This window comes from Thalia democratica, chromosome 3 (assembly GCF_965202585.1).
Source record: "Thalia democratica chromosome 3, ktThaDemo2.hap1.1, whole genome shotgun sequence".
Taxonomy (NCBI): Eukaryota; Metazoa; Chordata; class Thaliacea; order Salpida; family Salpidae; genus Thalia; species Thalia democratica.
Window position 1 is genome coordinate 55,147,402 of NC_139167.1, and position 23,218 is coordinate 55,170,619.

General features: G+C 31.3%; 1 protein-coding gene across 3 annotated transcripts in view; it reads right to left on the bottom strand.

The window, feature by feature from the left end:
• LOC145831950 (uncharacterized) overlaps window positions 1-21,256 on the bottom strand; it is a 32,993-nt gene extending 11,737 nt beyond the window's left edge. Inside the window, exons 1-37 of one of the 3 annotated variants that reach the window (XM_082939306.1) lie at window positions 21,098-21,256; window positions 20,260-20,466; window positions 19,787-19,909; window positions 19,334-19,453; window positions 19,057-19,170; window positions 18,826-18,938; window positions 18,503-18,629; window positions 17,908-18,153; window positions 17,320-17,458; window positions 15,730-15,874; window positions 14,610-14,813; window positions 12,900-13,023; window positions 12,529-12,716; window positions 12,211-12,325; window positions 11,939-12,034; window positions 11,611-11,761; window positions 11,488-11,534; window positions 11,304-11,390; window positions 10,931-11,116; window positions 9,935-10,163; window positions 9,365-9,513; window positions 9,013-9,082; window positions 7,711-7,853; window positions 7,169-7,327; window positions 6,532-6,677; window positions 6,260-6,384; window positions 5,477-5,818; window positions 5,159-5,292; window positions 4,773-4,904; window positions 4,260-4,488; window positions 3,784-3,852; window positions 3,346-3,459; window positions 2,171-3,100; window positions 1,929-1,979; window positions 1,591-1,697; window positions 787-1,051; window positions 243-445 (exon numbers count right to left, since the gene is read on the bottom strand). In XM_082939306.1, coding sequence (XP_082795432.1) covers window positions 243-445; window positions 787-1,051; window positions 1,591-1,697; window positions 1,929-1,979; window positions 2,171-3,100; window positions 3,346-3,459; window positions 3,784-3,852; window positions 4,260-4,488; window positions 4,773-4,904; window positions 5,159-5,292; window positions 5,477-5,818; window positions 6,260-6,384; window positions 6,532-6,677; window positions 7,169-7,327; window positions 7,711-7,853; window positions 9,013-9,082; window positions 9,365-9,513; window positions 9,935-10,163; window positions 10,931-11,116; window positions 11,304-11,390; window positions 11,488-11,534; window positions 11,611-11,761; window positions 11,939-12,034; window positions 12,211-12,325; window positions 12,529-12,716; window positions 12,900-13,023; window positions 14,610-14,813; window positions 15,730-15,874; window positions 17,320-17,458; window positions 17,908-18,153; window positions 18,503-18,629; window positions 18,826-18,938; window positions 19,057-19,170; window positions 19,334-19,453; window positions 19,787-19,909; window positions 20,260-20,466; window positions 21,098-21,175 — 6,207 coding nt within the window. In that variant the 5' untranslated portion in view covers window positions 21,176-21,256. Of the gene's footprint in view, window positions 1-242; window positions 446-786; window positions 1,052-1,590; window positions 1,698-1,928; window positions 1,980-2,170; window positions 3,101-3,345; window positions 3,460-3,783; window positions 3,853-4,259; window positions 4,489-4,772; window positions 4,905-5,158; window positions 5,293-5,476; window positions 5,819-6,259; window positions 6,385-6,531; window positions 6,678-7,168; window positions 7,328-7,710; window positions 7,854-9,012; window positions 9,083-9,364; window positions 9,514-9,934; window positions 10,164-10,930; window positions 11,117-11,303; window positions 11,391-11,487; window positions 11,535-11,610; window positions 11,762-11,938; window positions 12,035-12,210; window positions 12,326-12,528; window positions 12,717-12,899; window positions 13,024-14,609; window positions 14,814-15,729; window positions 15,875-17,319; window positions 17,459-17,907; window positions 18,157-18,502; window positions 18,630-18,825; window positions 18,939-19,056; window positions 19,171-19,333; window positions 19,454-19,786; window positions 19,910-20,259; window positions 20,467-21,097 lie in introns of all 3 variants that reach the window. The other 2 variants (XM_082939305.1, XM_082939307.1) reach the window with 2 other exon arrangements.
• Window positions 21,257-23,218: the final 1,962 nt, after the last annotated feature.

Here is a 23,218-nt window from a genome sequence, read left to right on the forward strand (position 1 = left end):
AATTGTAAATGATCTTTAAAATAATTGCGAGAAACCTCAAGTTTGCAGTAAACAGTAGCTATCATTTAAACAAAAACTAGAAAAAATAAAACACTTTGAATAATCTTCCAAACTTATAATTAAATTCGACTATTTTTGATTTTAGTTATAGCAGCATGTAACACACCGCATTTTTATCATATTTTGATTAGGCAATAAAAACTTCTGCAACTATAAAAATATTTTACAAAAACAACACAAACTTGCTGCGGGTCGTACGAGTTGTCCAGGTTTTCCTGCGCCACCGAAGTCTTCACTGCCGGGGTCTTCAGGCCGAAATTTTCAAACGCGATCTTGTTGTTGTTGTGGATCTGGTTGCTGGCGAAGTTCATCTGGAACGCGGTCGCCGTCCCCTGCCCGCTCTGCTGAGCCAAGTCCGCGAAGCTTCTCATCGCTGGCTTGCTTTCTGTGTCAACGTTAGAAACAAACTATAAACTTTTGAAAAAATGCGTTTCTGTTGGTGGTTTACATGTGACGCAAGTTCCTGACTATTGCTAATTGGAACAAATTTTCTCAAATTGCTTGTGAATGTGTTTTAGTGCTTATTAATTAAAGGAAAAAATCTTTTTAGTCTTATTTTTTAGATTCCTGACTAAGGTACCAGTTGTTTTTGCAGCTCGTGCCAAAAATGTCAACTTGCGTGTTTCAATGAGAATACTAACAAACTTTACACCCATCGGGAAAAACGTTTAATTTTTTTTTTAACAAACTTCTCATAAAAATAATTTCAGTAAATTTTCAGCAAACCTCCTTCGGGCTGATACTCCTCGTCGGAGTCGTCACCCTCCGCGTCCCTCTGCTGCTTCTGCAGGTAGTTGTAAAAGTGGCGGGGAAGGCCCAGCTTGGAAGCCTTCTCCTGCAATTCTTTCGACGGGAGCTCTTCCCCCATGTATATGACGTCATCGTCGTCGTCGGAGGAGAGGTTGGCGAAGATGTCGTTGCCGTCGTTCTCCTCCTCCGCCTGGTACTTGTCGAAGGTGGGGTAGGTGGCCGTGTCGCGGTCGAACTTCTTCTGGAATTGAGTTTGTTGAAACTTAATTTAATGTATTGTTTATATATAGATAAAAACATAAAAATCATTACTTAGTTAACAATACAAATCATGAATAAGGTCTGATTTACTTTTAAAAAATAATTCTACAGCTTTAATCTCAATAACATCTAAAGTATAAGTCATGTGGCAATTCGATTCTTTCTAAAATAATTGAGTGATAAAGCTGATTATCAAATGTTCATTGATTGTTAGGAATTTCGCTGCCTAAACTGAAACAATTTTGTATGTGTTCTCAAATAACAAAATGCTTGGCTTGTAAATTGTTTATCAAGTATTACAAAAGTTATCACGTTAGATCTAATCGATAAATAAAAATAATAACAACATTTCAAACTCTCAAGTTAAAAGAAGTTACCCTTAATTGTGTTAGTGGATAGAACCTGTTTTGGCGTTAAGTTTTATTGATTTTGTTTTTTTTATCTTCATAAGAAGCAAACCGAACTGTAGTATAAGAGCATTAAAAAATTCTAATTAGCAGCTATTAATTTCAAACTTACGTCATTGGGTTTGTTACCGGCGCTCATAACAGGTAAACCATTAGAACTGTTGATGACATTAGAACAAGTCGTTGGCATTCTTGCATCTTCTTCATTCTCTGATGATCCTAATTAATATCAATAATTTTATATTTAAAAAAGCTCCCAGATTTTTTTGGTGTTCGAATAATATCATATTGGGATTGTAGTGAGATTGTTTGTTACGAAAAATTAATATTGCTATTCATACATTAACTTTTCGAAAATTAAGACTTAATTGATCTAAATTTTAACTATAAAAAAGTTAAGTAGGAATTAAACTTATTTTTATTATTATTATTAACAATATATTATCTTACCAGTATCACTATCAGTTTCATCGTCATAACTTTCATAACTTTGGTCATCAACTGTAAAACAAATTAAATTAAGCAACTTTTACAATAAAAATTCGTAAAATACATTAGTATACATGAACAATCGATATGAAAAAATACGAGAAACAAACTAGCAAAAGGTTCATTTTGAAAAATATACAGTAATCAAATAGACAACTAGTTATACATCATACAAAAATAAATCAAAAACAACAAATAAACACCTTCGTCGGCGTCAACGATCTGGTAATCGTCTTCGACGTCCAGCGTTATCTTGTCGCTTATTGCGACGGTGGGCGGCGTGGTGAAAGGGTTGAACTGAGAAGATTCGAAAACGTTCTTGTTGGCGGGGGTGGCGTACACCTGCGATTGCGGCGTTCCGAAAACGCTGCTCCCTTGAGACTCGTCAGCTGTGGCGTTGGCGGTTTTTCCGAAAGGACTGTTCTGCCCGAACACCGATTTGCTAGGGGAAGTGAAGCCGAACCCTCCGAACGTCGAAGGCGTTGATTGGCCAAAAACAGACGGCTTTTGTGCTTCTGATTGGCCGAAAACCGACGGCTTTTGAGCTTCTAATTGACCGAACACCGACGGCTTTTGAGCTTCTGATTGACCGAACACTGACGGCTTCTGAGCTTCTAATTGGCCGAACACGGACGGCTTTTGAGCTTCTGATTGGCCGAACACGGACGGCTTTTGAGCTTCTGGTTGGCCGAACACCGACGGCTTTTGAGCTTCTGATTGGCCGAACACTGACGGCTTCTGAGCAGATTCAGATGATTGGCCGAATCCTGAGAAACCCTGGGATGGCTTCGATTCGTCACTTGATTTGGGAGCACCAAAAGTGACTTGACTGTTAACACTTCCAAATGTAGCTTCGTTTTTAGGGGCACCAAAAGTCACTTCTTTTGAAGGAGCGCCGAATGTAACTTTACTGTTAGCATTTCCGAAGGCTACCTCGGTCTTGGGAGCACCAAATGTCACCTTGTCGCTTTTAGGGGCACCGAAAGTAACCTTGTCGTTTTTAGGGGCACCGAATGTCACTTGACCGAAAGTAGCTTGGCTATTAGCACTTCCGAAAGTAGCAGGAGCTCCGAAGCTGATCCCGTTGCTCTTAGGGGCGCCGAAAGAAACCGAAGATGGCTTGTTTTCGGGTGCTGTGTAAAAATAATTAAAAGTTTACATTTTTGAAAAACAATAAAGCACACACTTAGTTAGTCTAAACTGTAGTTTATACTATTATAATAAAAACCAGGCTTCTTATGCATGTCGGGGTTACTTTCACCAAAGCAGAGACAATTGAAAATTTGTGTCGTAAAACAACAAAAGTCATCAACCATTGAAAGTAACGCGCACAGAACCGCCGGTAATTAGTTAAATCAAAATAATTTACAATAAAAACCAGGTTTTTTGGGCACGTCGGGGTTGTTCTCTCCGCAGCAGGGGCAACTTTCGCAATCGGCTTTGTTGGTCACCATACACACGGGGCACGACCAAGGCTTTGCTGCTGGTTTTTCTATACAATTCATAAATTGTTTTGTGTCTTTTACTTTCACATTTTGTATACGTACATCATAATTTCAATCGAAAAAATTGCAATGACAATATAAGTTAACATTACAATAGATTGAAATTTAAATCCCTATTACAAATGTTAAGTATATTTATGTGTTTTTAAGTAAAAAGAAATGTTAAATTAAAAGTATTGATAAAATAGTTAAAATTTCAAAATATATTTGTAGTAATATATCAGTTCTCTTTAAATAAAAATTTTGTAACTTTTTTTTCACAATAAAATTCAGTATAAATTAGTATTAGTTCAAAAAATGAAGATACTAACCAGTTGAAGTAAGCAGTTGTTTCAAAAGACCCTCTCCCTTAGGCTTAGCTTGTTTTACAGGCGATTTTGCTGCAATAACAGCTTTTCATTAGGTTTGCGTACATTGTAAGCATGAACATTTTTATATTTTATTATAATTTAAATAATCTTTATGGCAGATAAAAAAATTAAATCTCGAAGAAAATCTTTATTTTTAAAGCATTGACAAAAAACTTTTTTTTTATTTTTACAAGTTAAAAGTATTAACAAAAAAAAGCACATATATAAACATTGTAAACATATTGTTTTTTTTTACGGTTTAAATTAAACTAAGATTCCAAAACCGAAAACAATCAAAAGTAAGTGTCAATACTTTTAACGTAGCTGGGAAATGTATGTGTTCTTTTGAAGTTCAAACGAACTAATTGGATGCTTATTTCAGAAAAAAGACTAAAAAAAAAACTTTTAACGATCAAATTTTTTCACGCGCAACAAACCTTTCTCGCTCCTCCTCGCCTGCAGCACGGCCAGGTCGAAGGTGCTTTTGAAATTCTCGGCGGCCGATTCCAGCTTGAACCTCACCACGAACTTCTCCTGCCGACCCTCAACCTCGTGCTCGGGGTCGGCGAAGTCCAGCGCCGTCCACATCCAGCTGTTGGCGGAGTTGGTGAACTCGGACAGCTTGGTGTGCGGCGTGATGTAGTGGTTCGCGCACGCTTTCTTCACCTGTTTGTTTTTTATTTTCAATTCAAAACTGCGTTGATCTTATTTTACCTCCGTTAGGATTTCGTGGCAAGAAGTTGTCGTGAAAAAAAAGGAATTTTGAAACTTATATTTTTTGGGTGATGTTGAATGACTTTTTTAGAGTGATTTAAAATTTTTTGCAAATTTTAATTGCAAAGCTGCACATTTCTTACTTGGTTTTGAAAACAAGAAAAAGGGTGAAAATTTAACAGTCTTCCAAAATTGTCATATCTATTTATAACAAAACGCAAACAAAATAAACGAACGTGTTCGCGCCACATGAGAACCCTGTGGACGTTTTTCGTCTTGTGCTTGAGAATTTTCATCTGTCCCAACCCCCTCTCCTTCCACTGGCCATCCGAAAACCTGTACAGCTTGGCGCGCTCGTTGAATACTTCCTGAAATAAAATTCAAGTAAAAAATAATTGTAAGTAAATAAAAAGTTTTCTGCGGGAATCAATTGTGAGAACTATTTTCTAGCTTTTTAAACTTTGTAACATTATCTACTTATTACCCAAAAGAATGTATAAATACTATTTTTAGATCCACCATGAATTAAAAGGCAACAAGTATTAATTTTCTTTCCCAAAAACAAAAACATATTCATGTGATTTCAAAAAAATATTTATTAAAGTAATAGCAAATTATTAACGTCTTCATTTTCTTCTCCCGTGTTGACTTGAACGATGTCGGGCAAATTCTCCTTCAATTCAATTGCCGGTCCTTCCTCGCCAATCAGATCTTCGCTTTTCTCCTTAGCTTCATCCACTTTAGCCGGTTCTTCAACTGTAATTATTTCAAAGAAAGTTTTATCACACTAGTAGATTACTTCAAGCAATCAAAGTTGAAAGCTAGTTTTAATACAGATCCTAGCGAAGCAAGTTCGTCGGAATATAAAACAAACATATTAAATTGTAATGAAATTGAATTGTGATGAAAGATAATTTATAGAAAATATTTTGCTACAAACCTTTTTTAGGCGCAAAGTTGAATGAAAACGGGTTTTTGGCCAGGCTTGCATCTGAGCCAATCGTAGACTTCATGGCGCTCGCAATGCCTCCAAAAATAGACGGTTTTTCCGGTTTTTCGCCAAAGACAGACGGTTTTTCCCCAAACACGGAGGGTGTGTTTGTTTTCTCGCCAAACTTGAGGGTAGGCTGCTTCAAAAACGAAGGCTGCTCAGCTTCTTTTTCGACGACTGGAGCTTTTTGAACGACCGGAGCTTTTTGAACGACCGGAGCAGGTTTGCTAGCTTCTGGAACTTTCTCGGTGACTTCCTTTTTATTTTCATCCGCGTCTTCAACAGTTCCTTCTGTGATTAGTAAATAACAATTAGTAAACGTTTGATAATTAGTAAGTGTTAAAGTAATTTTTTTTAGGTTACAGGGCTTCCTATATAATCTTTATAATCGCTCATTAGGCAGATACTTTAAAAATACTTGCCCCCTTTTATAAGATTATAACTTTTTAGCTGTTTTACTGGTCATTACCTCTAATGGCCAAAATAAACTCTAAAATGGGCAATATCGCTCACTTTACCTGGTTTACAACATTATAATAACTAAACAATATGCTTAATAACAATCAAACAACCTTGCGGGTGCCAAGTAGGTAACAAAGTAAAAGTTTATAAAATCTTTTTAACCCTGCGGATTCCGACAAACAAATTAGAAACTAGTCTGGAAAAAACATAACGAAACTAGTTCTTAAATATTTACATTTCCTTTTTTACATATATATTTCCAACACAAACCTTGTGGGGGCCGCGCCACCTGGTCTTCGGTGTCGTCGATTATCGAGATGTCGGGAGGGGATTCCCCTCTCGCCACCCCCATCACTATCGTCTGAAATTCTTCGGCAGTTTTGCTATCCTTGAACCTTTAATTAAGTTAGTGATTAGAAAATAACTTTCAAAATCATGTTACACGTTAAATTATTGTATGAAGTCTAGAACGAAATTAAGTGAAAATAAGTCGTTGTAAGTGAAAATAATTTTCATTATAATTAAACTATAAAGTGTTGAACCTGGCGCACAACTTCTCGTCTTTGGGCTCGTCTTCCGCGTAGTCGGTAGCCGCCCACGCAATAACCTTGGCCGCGGCGTTGTTTTCTTTTATTCCGGTCAGGCGGTGCTGGGAAGTTACCATCTGGTTGCAGCAGATTTTGAGCACCTGTGGGTAAAGTTGGAATAATAGTCTGTTTGGAATTTATGCTTTTTTTTCGAAAACATCGTTAAAAGTTTTGGGAGCTAGCAGCTCCGTGAACGTTACATTCTTCAAAACATAGTATTGATATTTTGTAAAAATAATTGGTGCTTTATACGTATGAAACCGTATGAGAGCTAGCAACTCTGAAAGTATTGATAGCTATATATACTTTATCATGCATAGTTAAGTTTTATAAATATTGTTTAACCTTTGGAAACTGTTGTGGTGTAAAAAAGTTTATCACTTGCGCAGTTATTTCAATTGCATAACTGAGTTTCGAAAATTAGTTGTAAAAATACTTGATCAGTTTGCGTATATAACGCGTGTTGCTGAATTGTAACAGCATTAAAGAAAGTCAAAACCAAAAAAATAATATATTATTATTCACGCCTATTGTAAGAAAAAAATTACTCTCAAGCTTGTAAAATGTGTGGCAAAAAATCACAGCAACGAACCTGTTCCCTCCGCATGAGAAGCCTGGTTTTTCCCGTCGTCTTTCCGACGAGCACCTTCATCTTGCCGATGCCCCTGTCCTTCCACTGCTTGTCGCTCCACCTGTACAGCTTGCACCTGGCGACGAACACCAGCCTCTCGTCTTCCTCGCCCGTCGACACCTGTTTGTTTGTTGAAATTTATACTTTTGTTTGTTTGTTGATATTTATACTTTTGTGTGTTTGTTGAAACTTATACTTTTGTGTGTTTGTTGAAACTTTTGTCTTGAGTATCGTGTTTGTAGTTACTGATACTTTTATTCTCAGCACGGAACTATTTCAAGCTTGGTGATAGTTTTCATTTTCAACGTTTATTTTTCAGTAATAAGAAACAGGTGTTTAAAAAACTTCACTAAAATTTTAAAAAGTATTGTTTAAATAACAAACAAAGAAAATCACTCACAATATACATGAACCTTAAAAATACTGCTTTGCAAACTGTCGTTATTGTTTATATCATGTTCACAACTAAGTAAGCTTGTTTCATCAACAACAAATATTTTTACCTCGACAACGGGGGGCAGCGACTTGTTTTGTTCGATTTCCACCACCGACCGCCTCCTCTTGTCCTCGTTCTCCTTCTTCTCGTTCAACTTCAGTATCTGGTTCTCCTTCACCATCTGCTCCGGCGACTGGAACGATTCGGTCTCTGCGGATATAAAATGATACTTTGAATAAAAACGTAACAATAAAGTAGACTACCGCTTAAGTACGCAAATTGAACCCGACCAAAAAGTGCGTACTTAGCACGGGTAGTGCGTACTTTTTGACGACATAGTATAATATGAAATTTAGCTCACACTTTTTGACATGATGAAATAGAGCCAAGATTTATTTTTTTATTCTGAATAGATTGCTAGTCAAGCTAAGTTTAGTTATTACTTAAAACCATTTTTCTGTTATTTGTTATTTGTTTGAACTAGTTTCGGTTTAGAATAAACCTAGTTTTGTTTTGTATAGCTGAGATTTTTATTAAACATTTAATTTAGAAAGTGTAATACACTTATTATAATTTTCCATTAGCTAAAAAGTGTTTGATTTTTTTTTTAAAGAAAAACGTTTCAGGACTGTTTTTGTAAGAAAGTTTATATCAGTAAAAACATTTATAGTATAAGTGCAAAATGACAACATGCTCATTATTTTTTTTTTTAACTTTAGTTTTTTGTTGTTGTTGTTGTTTCTTTTCATATGCTTATTTTGACTTTATAAAATTTGTAACTAGTTTTTGTGGTTAACTAGTTTTTTATTATGTCACATTAAAATTAGCCTTTCTTTTGCAGGTATTCTGAAAGTTTTGAACAAATGTAAAATTAGAATTTTTTGTCTTTCTGGATAAGTGCGTACTTAAGGCGGGGTGCGTACCAAAAAAAGTGCGTACTTAAGCGGTAGTCTACTGTATTAGTTCAAGGTTTAGTAGAAGTATTATAATCAAGCAAATACATGATGTTGGTTTGTTTTTAATATCAAGTAGAACAAATTTATATTAGTTAAATAAAAAATTGTGTAATTGCTTTTTTTCTTTGACATGAGTAAATTGCGAGAATTGAATTAGCTTGATAAATGTTTGTTATACATTTTGTTATTTTGTTTTAAATTATTAGTGAAATAACTTAATACTAATTAAATAAAAAGCATTGTTCTATTTGCTTTACTTTTTGGGCAACTTTGAAAACTGGACTAGTCAAATTTAAAAAAAAAATATTTAAAACTTTTGAAGGCAATTAATTTGAAAAACTTTGGCCACAAAAAAACTAAAATGTAATAACTGATTAATTTGAAATATTTTGTATAAATGTAAAATAACTAACGTTCAGGCTTCTTAAACTTGCTGAGAAACTGCGAAACTGTTTCGCTTTTTTTATCTTCCAATTCAACTTCCTGTACAAAAAAAAATCAATCAAGTAAACTTAATTAAAGCACCAAGTAAATTCAAATATATATGATAAATTGGAACTGGTCAGATTAAAAACGAATCCACTGACATATATCTGAATAAACATTTAATTAAACTTCATCAAAAAATTGAATAGATTTAAACACGAAATAAAATCACAAACATTATAAACTAATTCACTTAAAATCGTAGTACAAACTAGATTTTAAATTTGAAAAAAACACAAGTGGTAATACAAATATTCTGAAACAAACAAATCCACTAACGTAATCCGGTTCTCCTTGGTACTCATATTCTTCGTCGTACGAATATTCCTCGTAATCATTTCGACCGCTAGCTGCCGCCACATCGCGCTGCTGATTGGTCGAAAGTATTTCGAACGAGTTGGTCAGCTTCTTCTTCAGCTCTGCCGGATCTGAAAATTTCAGGCTTCTTTTAACTATATATGAAACATACAAAAAGTATGATTTTAATGCAGTCTGAGCAAGTGATTAAAATGTCAATGATTAAATTTGACTAAGTCAAATTTACTGTCTAATCATTTACTGTCAATGATTAAATTTGACTAAGTCAAATTTACTGACTAAGTCAAATTTACATTAAGATACTTTTGTTCGCTCACATGCTTTCATTTAGACAGATATTTTTTCGATTAAAACTCTTTTTTTTCTTTTAAAAATAAGTTTCTTTCTTGTATACATAGTTCATTAAAGAGTACAACAATTCTGAAAATATAATATAATGAGTTAAACAATTATCACAATCATACTTAAGTAATAACTATACACTTCAAATTCATTTATTTACTCAAACCACTTTACAAAATAACTACCAACCTTGAGTGCTGAGCTTCTGAGCGAGAATGTTGGTTGGCATGACAGCCTGGGGTTGCTGGGGTGCGAACTGCTGGTGCGGAACGAAATATTGAGGCATGGGGGAACCCATGATGTGGGGTTGGATGTACACCTGCTGTTGCTGGGGCGGAAACTGGGGTTGCTGGGGAAACGGTTGCTGCGGGTACATGCCGGTTGCCATGGGCGTGCTTTGGTTGTACGGGATACCCGGCTGAAAAACAAGTGGATAAATATAACATATAAAATAACTTTTAGTTATATAATAGTTTTTATTTGTTTCAGGATTTCCACTGATTTTCAAGAAATTTATTCCAGGTTTTCTGAATTTCTTCCAAGTTTTTAAAAGTACTCGTTTTTAGGTGTTATTTAAGCTTAAAGTTAAGGTAAAAAACTGTTTTAAGTAGTATAAAAACATCGAAAAGATACCAAAAAATTACTTTAAATGTGTTTTTTTAATTAAGAAAAGTTTTGATGATGAAAAAAATATTTACCTAAATGATAGATTTTTCGTGCCAAATCAAAATTTAAGTATTTATTAACATATAAAAAATTTTTATTCCAGGTTTTATTTCAAAATCACTCAAATTCCAGGTTTTTCCAGGATTCCAGGTATTTTGGCGACCCTGTTGTTTTATTTCAGCTATCTACCTGTCTTATATGCTGGTTTACCATTTTGAAAATAAATAAAAAAATATTTAGTTATTAGAAGTACAAGACATTGTTTTTTAAAGTAGTTTCAAAACTATTAAGAACACTGTTAACAGTTTTGGCACAAGAATATCATCAGAAAACTTTTTAAGCACTTAAAGCATATAGAACTGTACAACTGATATTTAATCTTAAAATATAAAGAAATGAATATTCAGAAAAGCAATCAAATGACTCTCGTCTTTTCATGATAATCAAAAAACAATCTTAATACTCAAGAGCATCTATTACACATTTCCATTTCTGGGAAAAAATTACAAGTCTGCGAACCTGCATGTGATAAGGAGTTGTTGGCGGGGCTCTCATCGGAGTTTGCATTTGAGGGGTGCTTGGTATTTGAGGTGTGGTGGGTATTTGAGAACTGTTCATCTGAGTCATCTGCGTCATTTGAGATCTTTCTTCTCTCCTCTCCCTTCGCATCTCCTCCATTTCAACCTTCAGGCTCTCAACAGCTTTCTGTATAAGAAAGTTCACTTGTTTAAACAACTGTAGTTTTGTAAAAACTATGCACAAACTTGGGATTTGTTTCATCAATAGGATGAAACAAGAAACTCAAAATTAGCTGAGGAGGACGATTTAAGTAACTTAATTGTTATAATATTGGTGGTTTACAACAACAACTTTTAAAAAAGTTGAAACTCACAGTCAACGTGATCATTTGTTGGATGAGCAGATCTTGTGTGTTGGAATTCAAAACGGTGGAACTTGCTTGAACGGGTTTTTCAGGGGTCTGCATAAAACAATAGTGTTTTACAGTCGCGGTAACAGTTATTAAAATTATCAATTAATAAAACTGATAATAAAATAGCAATTTTTGAAAAGCTTACCTTCACTTTCGGAGCTTTTGGTGGAGATTCGATCAGCAAGGATTTTTCTGAAAAAAATTACAAACGTTCACATTCACGGCTACGAAAAAAACACCAAGACACAATTCAAAACTTTCAAACCACCTTTCAAAGAAGTTTCGAGGTGGCTGTTGTTCGCAGACTGAACCTTGTTGGGTGGGGGGTTCTGCACGAGCAAATCGTACACTTCGGACTTGAGATCCTCATCAGGCTTGTCTTGCAAGCGAACGAGCGTCATTTTGAGACAGCTGCGGTACTGTTACATCGTTAAGATTTAAGAATATAAATTTTTAATTTTAAATAGAAAGAATACACATGTGAAGGTAAAACAAGATGTTGCTAAAAACTTGTGGTAATTGTAATATTTTTCTATTTGGAAAACTTTATTATCAGCACTATGCTATCTCTATGGAAACACTACAGTACTACTTACCATCTCCAAAAGGTCTTTTGCTTTTTCATCAATTTGACCCATAAAGCTTCTTTCAACTTTCTTTTCTTTGTCGGCCATTTTCTTGTAAACGTTCGCCTAGAATGTATTCTTTAATTCTACTTGCACAACTAAACAGTATCTACTTAAAACTTAACTACATAAAACTTTAAACTGAAGACAAAACAGTTTACACTGTATAAGACTTATTTAACAATAAACAGGAAATAAAACTAATTTAAAAGCTTCTTGTTAAAACTTGTATAAAAACTGACTCTTTTAAACGAGGCCTGGGGAGATTCAGATTTGGCGTAGAGCTGCAAGGCGCGTTCGGAATTTCCCTGAAAGTCGGCCAAGTCTCCCTGGCATTCGTACGCGGAAGACAGCAACCTGCACGTGAAATGTTAAGTTTTTCAGTTAATCATATTTTTCAACAAAATACTAATGGGGGATTATTTAAATTCTAAAGGTAAATATAATGAAAAAATATATATATATCACAAAACCATATGAATGTAAACACTCAAACTTTAAGAAAAGTTCATTTAACAAAGAGCATGTGAAAATTAGCAAAAAGTTAACAAAAAACCAACTTGACAGCTTCATCTTGATCGCAAGATTCGAACGAGTGAGGGAATATTGATTTTTCCTGCTGATTGCTCGAATACTCGTTGCCATCTACGGCGTCCAGTAGCTGCGGTGTGGCTTGAACCCAGTACAACGCGGCTCGCTTCATGTACAAGCTCCACACTTCCTTGTTCGCGACTCCCATCAAACTTGCCTGTGCGATACTCGTTGTTCGTAGTTGCTTACTTGGGTGCGTGATTGATAAGTAAATCGTGTAAATTTCAAAACGTAAAACTATTACAAAAACATGAAATGTGTATAATTTTGATGTGTTAATAAAACTGTATTAAACAAACACATTTAGGGTTTTCTATTATTTTTTATTGTCAGCACTCACTTTTGATTGGAAGTATTGAGCTAGTTTGCACAATAATTGGCACTGCATCCCGTTTCCGGTGTTTCCCCTCAACTGTTCCATTCCTTGCATCAAGATCCGCTTGAGACGCTGTTGCTCCACCACACTGTAACAAGTTTTAATTAGTTAGCTAAATACTATTTGGCATATTAAACGTAACTACAAAACAGTTCTAATTTTTTACATCAAAATAAGCTCTGCCAATCACTATAATATAACAAGCATAATTAGTAATTAGATAAATATTTGTAATTGATGTTAACTAATATTTGATTAAACTTTTCAATTATAGTGGCTTTAAAAGTCCTACTAGTGTAAATTTTAATTACAAAACAATCTTTTATAATTTTATGTATCTAATTAAGCTCTACCATGCTATAATATGACAAGCATAATTACTAATAACTAATTGTAATTTCAATACTTTTGTTAAACTAAATTTTTAATTTATATATACTTTACTTTGGTAATCTTTACTTTACTAACTTAACAAAACAGAAAGAAATTAAATATTTAGTACAAAATACACAAAAAAAAAATACTTGACAGAGTTTATGCTAATTGAAGTATACTTACAAATACAGTTTTTAATTTATTTTTAATACATTAGACTTTTAAAAAGTTACTGATTATCAATTTCATTTTAGTCATTTAAAACTGTGTGTAACAATATAAATAAGAAAAGTTTAAATGAAAAACTACAAATTTATTTCAAATTAGTTGTCATATATGAAAATAATCCTCAGAATAAGAATGAAATTAACACAATGAAAATTGTATGAAGTCAACGTCTTTTACGTTAAATTTATTTTATTCATGATTTTATTTAAAGCTTCACGTAAAAAATATAAAAAACTTAAAAAAAAATTTAATAAGCTATTGAACATGAAAATAATCTTCAGAATAACGTTACGCATTTAAATATTGGACAAAGTTAACGTCTGTTACGTCAAAATACGTATTAGCATGGCGAAAACGGCGGGCAATTCAAAATATGCAGCTGTTGTGAAATGTGTGCTGGAGAAAGTGAGACTTTATGTTGGCCGTTATTAATCTGTTTTGATTAATTTACATGGAAGGGTTGCATTACATATGATTAAGTTCTTTGTTTCATAATAACAACTTTATCATGTATAGTGAAACTTTTTGGGTTACAAAATTAATAGCAAAAACTTTAAATGGCATATTTACTGATGTCTATGCGACTATGTTTTGTTGCTTTAGAAGTTTCCGCGCTGACTTAGTAATGTTTTAAAAGCGTTTTACATTGATTATTTTATATCTATTTCAAGTATTTATAAGTTTCCAAATACAGTGCAAGCAACTATGTATTTGTTTATAACATATTCTGAATTTTTTTAATCAACTGCAACTGCTTTTAGATAGTAAGAGTTAGTATATTGTACTTATATAAATTGTTAAAGTTTCTGTCAAAAAACTTCTCTTACTACTTTTACATTGGCTGCCTTAAACTAAAAAGCAACCTAGTAGAGCCAGAACTTGAAGGTTTAACATAGTTAAAGATAGTATGACGTAATTTGCATTAAGAAACAGCTTAAAATAAAATTTCCTTCAAATAATAACTTATTTTAGAAATTTTTAAAACAATACTGTAAAGAAAAATATAAAAATTTTATAAGTGAAAAAAACCTTTTGTTACAAATAAAACGAAGTTCACTCAAAAAAACCAACTTGACGGGAAGTTTGAAGTGAATTTTCAGCGCCGCCCGCCACCACTCCAGCTGCTGCTCGGTGTAGAAGTTCCTGCAGAGGACGTGCGGCAGCTCGGTCAGCGGCAGCACCCTGCCCGTCAGCTTCCACTTGCTGACGGTCTCGTGGTTGGTGAACGCGCAGCCGGCGATGAACGCCTCCACGTCCAGTATGAGCAGCTGTTTCCTGTTCGGTTTAATGTTACTTACTAGAGTTGCTTTGGTAAAATTTTAGTTTGTTTTAAAAGTGGCAACCGAAGCTTTCGACTTGCGACCAGGAAGATCTTTAAAAATTTATTAAAAAATTACAATCTAAAAAATATAAGAATTAATATAAGAAAAATAAACATTAAAAAATATATATATAATTTTTTCACAACTGCAAAACTATAGATTTTCAATAACAACAGATGAGGTCTTCATAATGACATACTTATTATAACGGGAAATCCCATCTTATTAGTTGAATGAAACATTGTTTAATAAATAAACACGTGAATCAATAAATTGCGATTTAGTTAGTATTTTAAGTTTAAAAACTATAGTTTCGCAGTAGAAATGAAATTTTTTATATATCACCACTGCGAAACTATAGTTCTTCAATAAACTTAAAATATTAACTAAATCGTTTATCTGAAGCTCTTTAATACTTTTTTTAATCAAGCAAAGTTATACTAGCTTATTTTAAAGTGATTTTTATATATGTTTTAGTTAGCACTAGGAATTGGAACTTCAAGTAAACAAGGTTTAAATCATTACACTATTGTAAAATATTAGCTTACTATATAACAATTTTAGAAATTGTAGTTGAATTTTCTTTAAATTTTTATGAAGTCACCACTTTTTGTTGAAAAAATATGTTAATTTTTATACATATGTTTACGAAGGCAAATGTTACTAAAGTTTTTCTTTAAACTTTGTAAAATTTTCCACCGTTTTGTAAAATATGTTTATTTTAATAAACAAATACAATTATTTTGAGAAATACAATAATTTGAATAAATTTATTATTACAAATAAAATATTATAAACAAATAAATGTAACATTAAATTCAAGTAAATAAAACTAAAACATTTTTTAAAACGTAAAGTCAATGACTTACGAGCTGTTCCTGTTTTCGGAGAGTTGCAGGTCAGGGAAAATACCTGTGACCCAGGGAAGGAAATTGGTCTGATCTTGGTTGCCTTGGAGATAAATTCTGCTTGCCAACCACAAAATAAGTTGCAGATTTTTACTTTTTGTAGCAACTGTTGTCAAGGTTCAGTATATTAATATATATCTATTTATTTATTTGATTATATAAAAAACAATAGGTTTATACGACCGTTTCGTATATGAGATATATAACCTCATATACTCATCAATAGGCTAGAGTTTATTTACAATCTTAAACAGAAATTTAGAATCTGAAAAATTTATAATTATTATGACCTAGTAATAATGAAGTTTATTGTACAGTAAGGCTTGAGTTTGAAAATGTACGCTGATGTTGTTAGTTTAAGAACTTATGCATTTTGAAAAGTTTGGAAAAGTATATGAGGTTATATATTTCATATACGAAACTGTCGTATAAACCTATTGTTATTTATATAATCAAATAAATATTTAGCTCATACATATATATAATTTATTGAAAAAGTACGATTTTAAGGTGTTTAAGTTTGAATAATAACCTTATTTTATACATACGAGTATATATAAAATAAGGTTAATGTTTAAACTTAAACACTTTCAACTGAGCCCACTTGAAGGGCTTTTAAATAATTTATTGAAATGGCGATTTTAAAAATTCTGGAACATATGTTTCATAAAGCTTTAATTTTTCATAAAGCTTTAATCATCAGCCAGTTATATTCAAAATAAAAAGCACTGTACTAAACAAAGATACAAAAGTTATGCAAAAAAACAAAAAACAGTATGACGTAATATTGTACATTACAAATATTCAGTACAAAAATCGATCTACCTTCTAACTAATCAAACAACTAAAATCAACGAAAACAACAGTTAATTGACTATAAAATGCTTCAAAATTTGTTGTGTTTTAAGAGAAGCTTTTTTATGTGTCGACAAGACGATATAAATTCGCTCCTCTTATTTAAACAACCTTCCTTTTTTAACGCATACATAACGGCTGTTGATTCTTTTAAGCACAGCCTACAAACAGGGTTGTTACCTTCTGCTATTGGCTGTGCTCTTTTTATCACCTCCCAAGTTAATTTAAAATCAATGTTTTTGCGCTTAATGCCGCAAACATACTTCGAAAGCTCAGTTTCATTTTCGTATACACCACCTTTAAAGGATTTTTTATGGTTGGCATACCGAAATCTGAATTGAGTGGAGCATAAGCCGATGTAGAACTTCTTTTCAAGGTCAGAGTTAACTGTTGCCTTGTAAATAATGTTCTCTGACCGGCAATTGCCCCCCTTCAAATTGTATTTGCAGCCACCGGCGCAATTACACTGATTTTTGATTAAATTACTTTTGTTTAAAATCCTTTGATTATGTGACTTAATTAATCTCTCCAAATTCGCCATACATGAATATATATATATATTTGCTTTCAATTAAGTTTTCTACTGTATAGTTTTCATTAAATACTTCTGAAAAACAAAAGAAAATATAAGCTTTTCTGAATTTTAAGTTCATATAATACACTATTATAATTGCATTTAATTGTAAGATAACCAACCGTCGTCAGTTGCAGATGTTTCTAACAAATCAGGAAGTTCCCGTTGGGGCTCGGGCGTGAAGAAATTGTATATGAAGGATTTTTCGCAAGACTTTTCGTATGTGCTTCCACACAGCAACTCGTATACGCTGGCTCCACACTGAATTGTTAATTTAGGGTTTTTTATTCGTTTTAATTAAAATAATGAATAAAAAAGTATAGTATTAGATAACTTAAAAGTTATAGTTTAATTCAGAGAAATTATAACTAAAATTTATGGTTTTTGTAACATAATGATTTCACCATCAAAGAAAATAAACTTTTAATTTCTAAGAAAATGAACTAACTAAAAAATTCTAGCACATAAGCACAAAGTTGTTAAAAAGTACAACGTAAAATGGTATACTTAATAATTAATTGTAAAAGAAAAAAAACAATTTTGTCTAATATTTTACTACTTGCGTTGTCGTTTTAGTTAGGTTCTTAAGAATATTTCGTACATTAAACAAATTTAAAAACATACACCTTTGAACAGAATTGGAATAACAAGATTTCTTAAGTAAAATTGAATACATTTTTGCAACAAATTATTTCCAAATAAAAAACTACCTTCTTCAGCACAGTAACATCCTGCAGGTAGTCGACCAATTCGGGGTGGTTCTGGTTCAAGACGTGAAGCATGTGGTTGGCCGAGCTGCTCCTCACGCACGCCATCACGTGGCACCTATTGTTCAGATCGGGGTATTCCCCCCTGGTGCAAACGTTGAACTCGGAATTGGGCTGGGGAGGCAGTGTCAAGCTGCTCGATTTGTACAGGATGCCGCTCAGGCTCACCGCTGTGGAAGGCTCCATGTCCTTCTGTGAGATTAGAATAAAATTAAATATAAATAGATGTAAAAATCAAATGCAGTAACAATACTAAAATTAATATTCGTATGTTATACTTTTTACTGCTAATTATTTATAAAGAAGTACGCAACACGGAATAAAGATATATTTCCTGGTATATGTAATTTGTTTGTTTCTTTTCTCGTGTGTATCGTTTAAGCGGCTCGGGTTTTAATGCCCGAGTCCATCTTTGCACAATAAACTCCAATAATAATAATAATATATAAATATATTTTTTTCAATAAAGTTTACAATTTTTAATTTCGTTTAAATTTGTAATACTTTTAACACTTAGTTTCAATTTTACATAATTCACCTTAACATTTGCGAGATGAAGAATCAAATTTGCTGCTTGGTATTGCAATCTGGCAACGAGCTCGTTGTAGAGAATCTGCCAACTTGCGTGTTTCTCACCTTTCAGTGTGAACATCAACTCGTCAAACCTAATAAAAAATTGTGTTTATATACAAAATTTAAAGTTTTCCATCACAAAATTTTAATAAAAAATATCAAAATTTGAATTATTTCTTGAGTATGTTCTGGTTATTCTATAACTATACATAGTTATTTTATCTAGTATTTATCAAAATAATTTTTTTTGGACAGAGTTATATAATAACGTTTCTAATTACTACCAACTTGAAAAAAGCAGTAAAAGCCTCGTTGAAATTAGAATTTGAAAGATATCCATCGATGCATCTACTCAGCGCTTCACAAGCAAGGAGTTTTCCATTTTTCAAAGTGGAATGAGCCTAAATATAAACAATTAAAATTAAGTTATAAAGTTCAATTGACAAGGCTCAATAAAAAGAATTAAAAAAATGTTTGTCCGGCACTAATCTATAAAAACTATAGCAAAAAAAAACTGACCTCGTAGACTTGAGAAACTGCAGAACACCACTGAGGACTTTCCAGGAGGTGCTGCACCGGCCTGAAATTGTCCTTGTTGCTGCAATAGTTGTAAGCAGCCACTGCACTCCTGTTCTGCAAAAATCAATTGTGATTAGTTGAATTTTATATACAAACAATTCTTGGTTGCAAATTCTACAGTATATTCTTACTTTTGAAACGTAACCTTAATATTCTCTTGAAATAAAATTATACTAACAACATCCTTAAAAGTTTTAGGATTATTTTATATTGAAACCTTGAGTAAATTGACGTATTTGACATGAAGGTTTATATCAGCCTGCCTTCTGGATAGCTCATTCAAAACTGTTTTTTCAATCACATCGCTGGAAGACCCTTTCAGTTTAAGCAGCTTCATCTGAATAGTAAATGTGTTTGTTATGTTGTTAAACTTAATTAAAAATCAGTTTTTGTCTCAGGTTAAAAATAAAAGTTTGTTTGCTCTCGAATTAAATTAACTTTTTTAAACACAATAAAAAATTACTAATTCTGTTAAGAAGATACTTTTTTACTTTAGTTATAAATTTTTTAATTAAAAAAGTAACAATTAAAACAATAAAAGTCGCATATAAAATATACATTGAAAAAATAGTTAAAATTAAAATAATAAAAGTCACATATAAAATATATACTGAAAAATATTCAAAATTGAAAGAATAAAAAATTAAGGTTATTAAGTTATTTTCTTAACCTTCAAGTCAAAAACTTTTGTTGTGGACTGCATATTTCTTGGCATTCTGCTAAGCCAAAAATCTGCTTTGCTGGTATTTTTTGATTTCATATACATCTCTACAATTCTTATAAGAACTTCATTCTGATAAAAGATATTTTCTTTACGTTAATACTTGTCATTAGCAGGGTATTAAAAAGTTAAAATATAAAGTTTAAAAGATTAAAAGTCTATTCAATTTGAGAAAATATATTTTAATATTTAGACCAAAAATTATCGTATGGACTTGTAAATTTTTTTACTTGAACGTTAAAGTACTTGGATATCAATTATTAAAATATAATCACAATATAAAACAAATTAAATTATTAGTGTCATAAATATTAAAAGTCATTATTTTAAGATTCAAGTGTAGAATTGAACAATAACTCAGTCATAAAAAATTTGTACTTGATAACTTTTAACTTAGATTATACAAACAACAAGATTAAAACCTGAGAAGTGTTAACGGTCCACGACTTTTGCAAGTACTCTAGCGATTTCGACTCATCCCCAATTTTTAGGTAGCAATCCGCAAGATGCTTCAAAGCAACCGGGTCTCTGTCATTGACGTGGACAAACTTGTTAAGCCAGGTTATTGCGTCTGAGTACTTGCCAGCTTTCATGTAAAGCTCGCCTATATACTTTGCTTTGTGAATTAGCTGCGGAAAAAAAATATTATTTAAGTTGCTTTTAAATAAGTAAAAAAATGCATTTTTTACTGCAAAAGTCTCAAGTTCAATAAAACAGTTATGGCATTTAAAACTAGTTGAAATTACAAATTTATTACCTAGAGTAAAACCATTTTTTGTTCTAATACAAAAACAATCAAAAATATTTAAAAATCTATACTTTTTTATAAGTATACTTTGCCTTTTTTTAAGTTATTTACTAAACTTAAATTATAACCATAATGACTTATCATTAAAGCTATATAAATAAATAATCCTCTTTTTACTTCTTATCATCGTAACCTATCTTATAATTTTTGATAAATTTTAACTTATTTTTTAAAACATCCTACAGATCCTTTTAAAACAGTAGACCCTTTCTAGTAAAAGAACCAATCGCACTAATACACAAAGTACTGGTACTATACAACTAGAAAAACTATTCTAATTATTTGTTAACTAGTCTATATAAATAAATTTTTGAGAATTTATTGGAGGTAAGTTTAAACATGTGAAATATTACTCAATTTAAAAACTTTTTTAAAGTATACTTCTCAAAAGCTATAAAAATTAATATCTATATTTTTTAACAGATGACATATATTTAAACACATAGACTAACTTGTTTTTCTTCATAAGTAGACTTGATGACTTTGATTTTTTCAAATATGCTTGCCACTGATGTACTACCAGTATCCATTTGTTCAGAACTTTTTGAGGAATTTATCTCAACTTCTTAAACTACTTGTGACATAAACTGACAAACAAGAAAAGTTTTACGTACGTAATATCTGTCAAATTTTCAATTTTTTTTTGTCGTTTTGATAAATAACTCATGATAAATTAATTTATTCTTTTTTGATATAATATTAAACAACTTAATTTTTGCAATAAAATGATTTTTGATTAATTTAAACAAACCATTTCTACATTATATACAACTACTAGTTTCTTAATTTATTGATTTTTACTACTCAAACTTTAAAAAAGCTCATGAATTTTGCTTAAAAATAAAAAAATAATAAAAAAACAATTAAATTAGAGTAAAACCAAATTTTTTATCAATTTTTTTTACTTAAGAAACTAAACAAATCAAATTTTAATATTAAAACTGAGTTTTAGGTGAAGTTTAAATTTTTTAAACTTAGCTAAAATTTAAACTTCACTTAAAACTCGAAAACCGAAACTTAGTTTGTATAATAAGTTTTTGAAAGAATAAATATATAATTATATATTATAAAATGGAAATTTTAGGTTAAAAATGACTTTTTTAAAATTTGATAGTTTTTTTATTTAAGCTATCTTAAGTTGTCTTGAGTAGCCTAAGTGTGTGATATTGCTGCTGTGGTTACATACCTTTCAATTTCTAACAAATCAAATTCTAAAATATATTTTTTATAAAAATATCTTGATCAGTCACATATCAAAAATTAATTAATTTGACAAAAAAAAAATATTTAAAAATTTACAAACAAGACTGTTCTAGCCACATTTTAGTAAATTTTTCAACTTCTTTCAACTATATCTAAAAAAGTATACCATATTTAAAAAAAAAATATTATGTATGTCTAATTCATAAAACTACAGAAGTAACAAAAGAACTTTTTTTATTAAAGGGATAATTTACTATCACAAACAATTGTTAGAATTTGAACTGTCAGAATTTGAATAATTGTGCACCCCCTGTTATAAGTTTTTTTTATTAAATGTATCTAAATAAATTAAAAAAAAACTTTATTAAAATAAGCTGATATCTAAAACTTTAAGACTTCTAATAAAAACCAATGATGTTTTTTAAAAAAAATGCTTGGACACTGTCCTATGGTCTTAATTTGTTACGTTATTTTTTTAATAGAATTCTTTAATTAATTTTTAGAATTTTTAAGGAATTCTTCCTTTAATAGAATTTAAATATTCAAGGATACTTGAACCACTATTTTTTTATTATTTTTTATTTCTGATTATTTTCTACCAGGTTTTTAAGAGTATAAGCTGTTTTGTCCATTTTTTGTATAAAATTAAGTTTATCAGGATTATCAAAGGTTTTTTGAAAGACATTTCAGGTTTTCTGAATTTTTTCAAGGTTTTTGAAAGTACAAGTTATTTTGTCCATTTTTAATACAAAAATAATTTTTAAATAAAAAACTGTCAAAATACCAATAATATTAAAAATATACAATAATCAGGGTTGCCAAAGATATTTTGAATTTTTCTTCAGGTTTCATGAATTTCTTTCTTTTTTTTAGGAAAAGTTTTTTGGTTCCTTTTTAGTAAAAATAAAATTCAAGGCAGGGATCCTACTCTTTGAGACAAAAAAACTGTTATAAGTTATCCTTAGTTTTTTCAAGTCTTAAAATAAATTAAAACATTTTAAAAATAATAAAATTAACGTTCTTCAACAAAATTTGTTATAAAATAACAAAACATTGAAACTAAATTAACTATGTCTCATTCAAAATCTAAAAAATAACTGGCCTGAGATCTTAAAACTATACTGAGTTTTTTATTAAAAAACAAATTTATCTGGAGTCTGCCTGATTGAGATTTTCAAAAATCTAAAAATATCCTGACTTATCTTGAGTATCTTGAGTGTGTCGCCATATTGAGGTAAAAAACTGTCTTAAATAGTATAACCACATTGAAAAGATACTGTTAACCTACTTTAAATAGTTTTTAGTAAAAAACTAATGATAATTTTTAGATACATATGATATACTTTTTGTATCTAATCGAATTTTTAGTT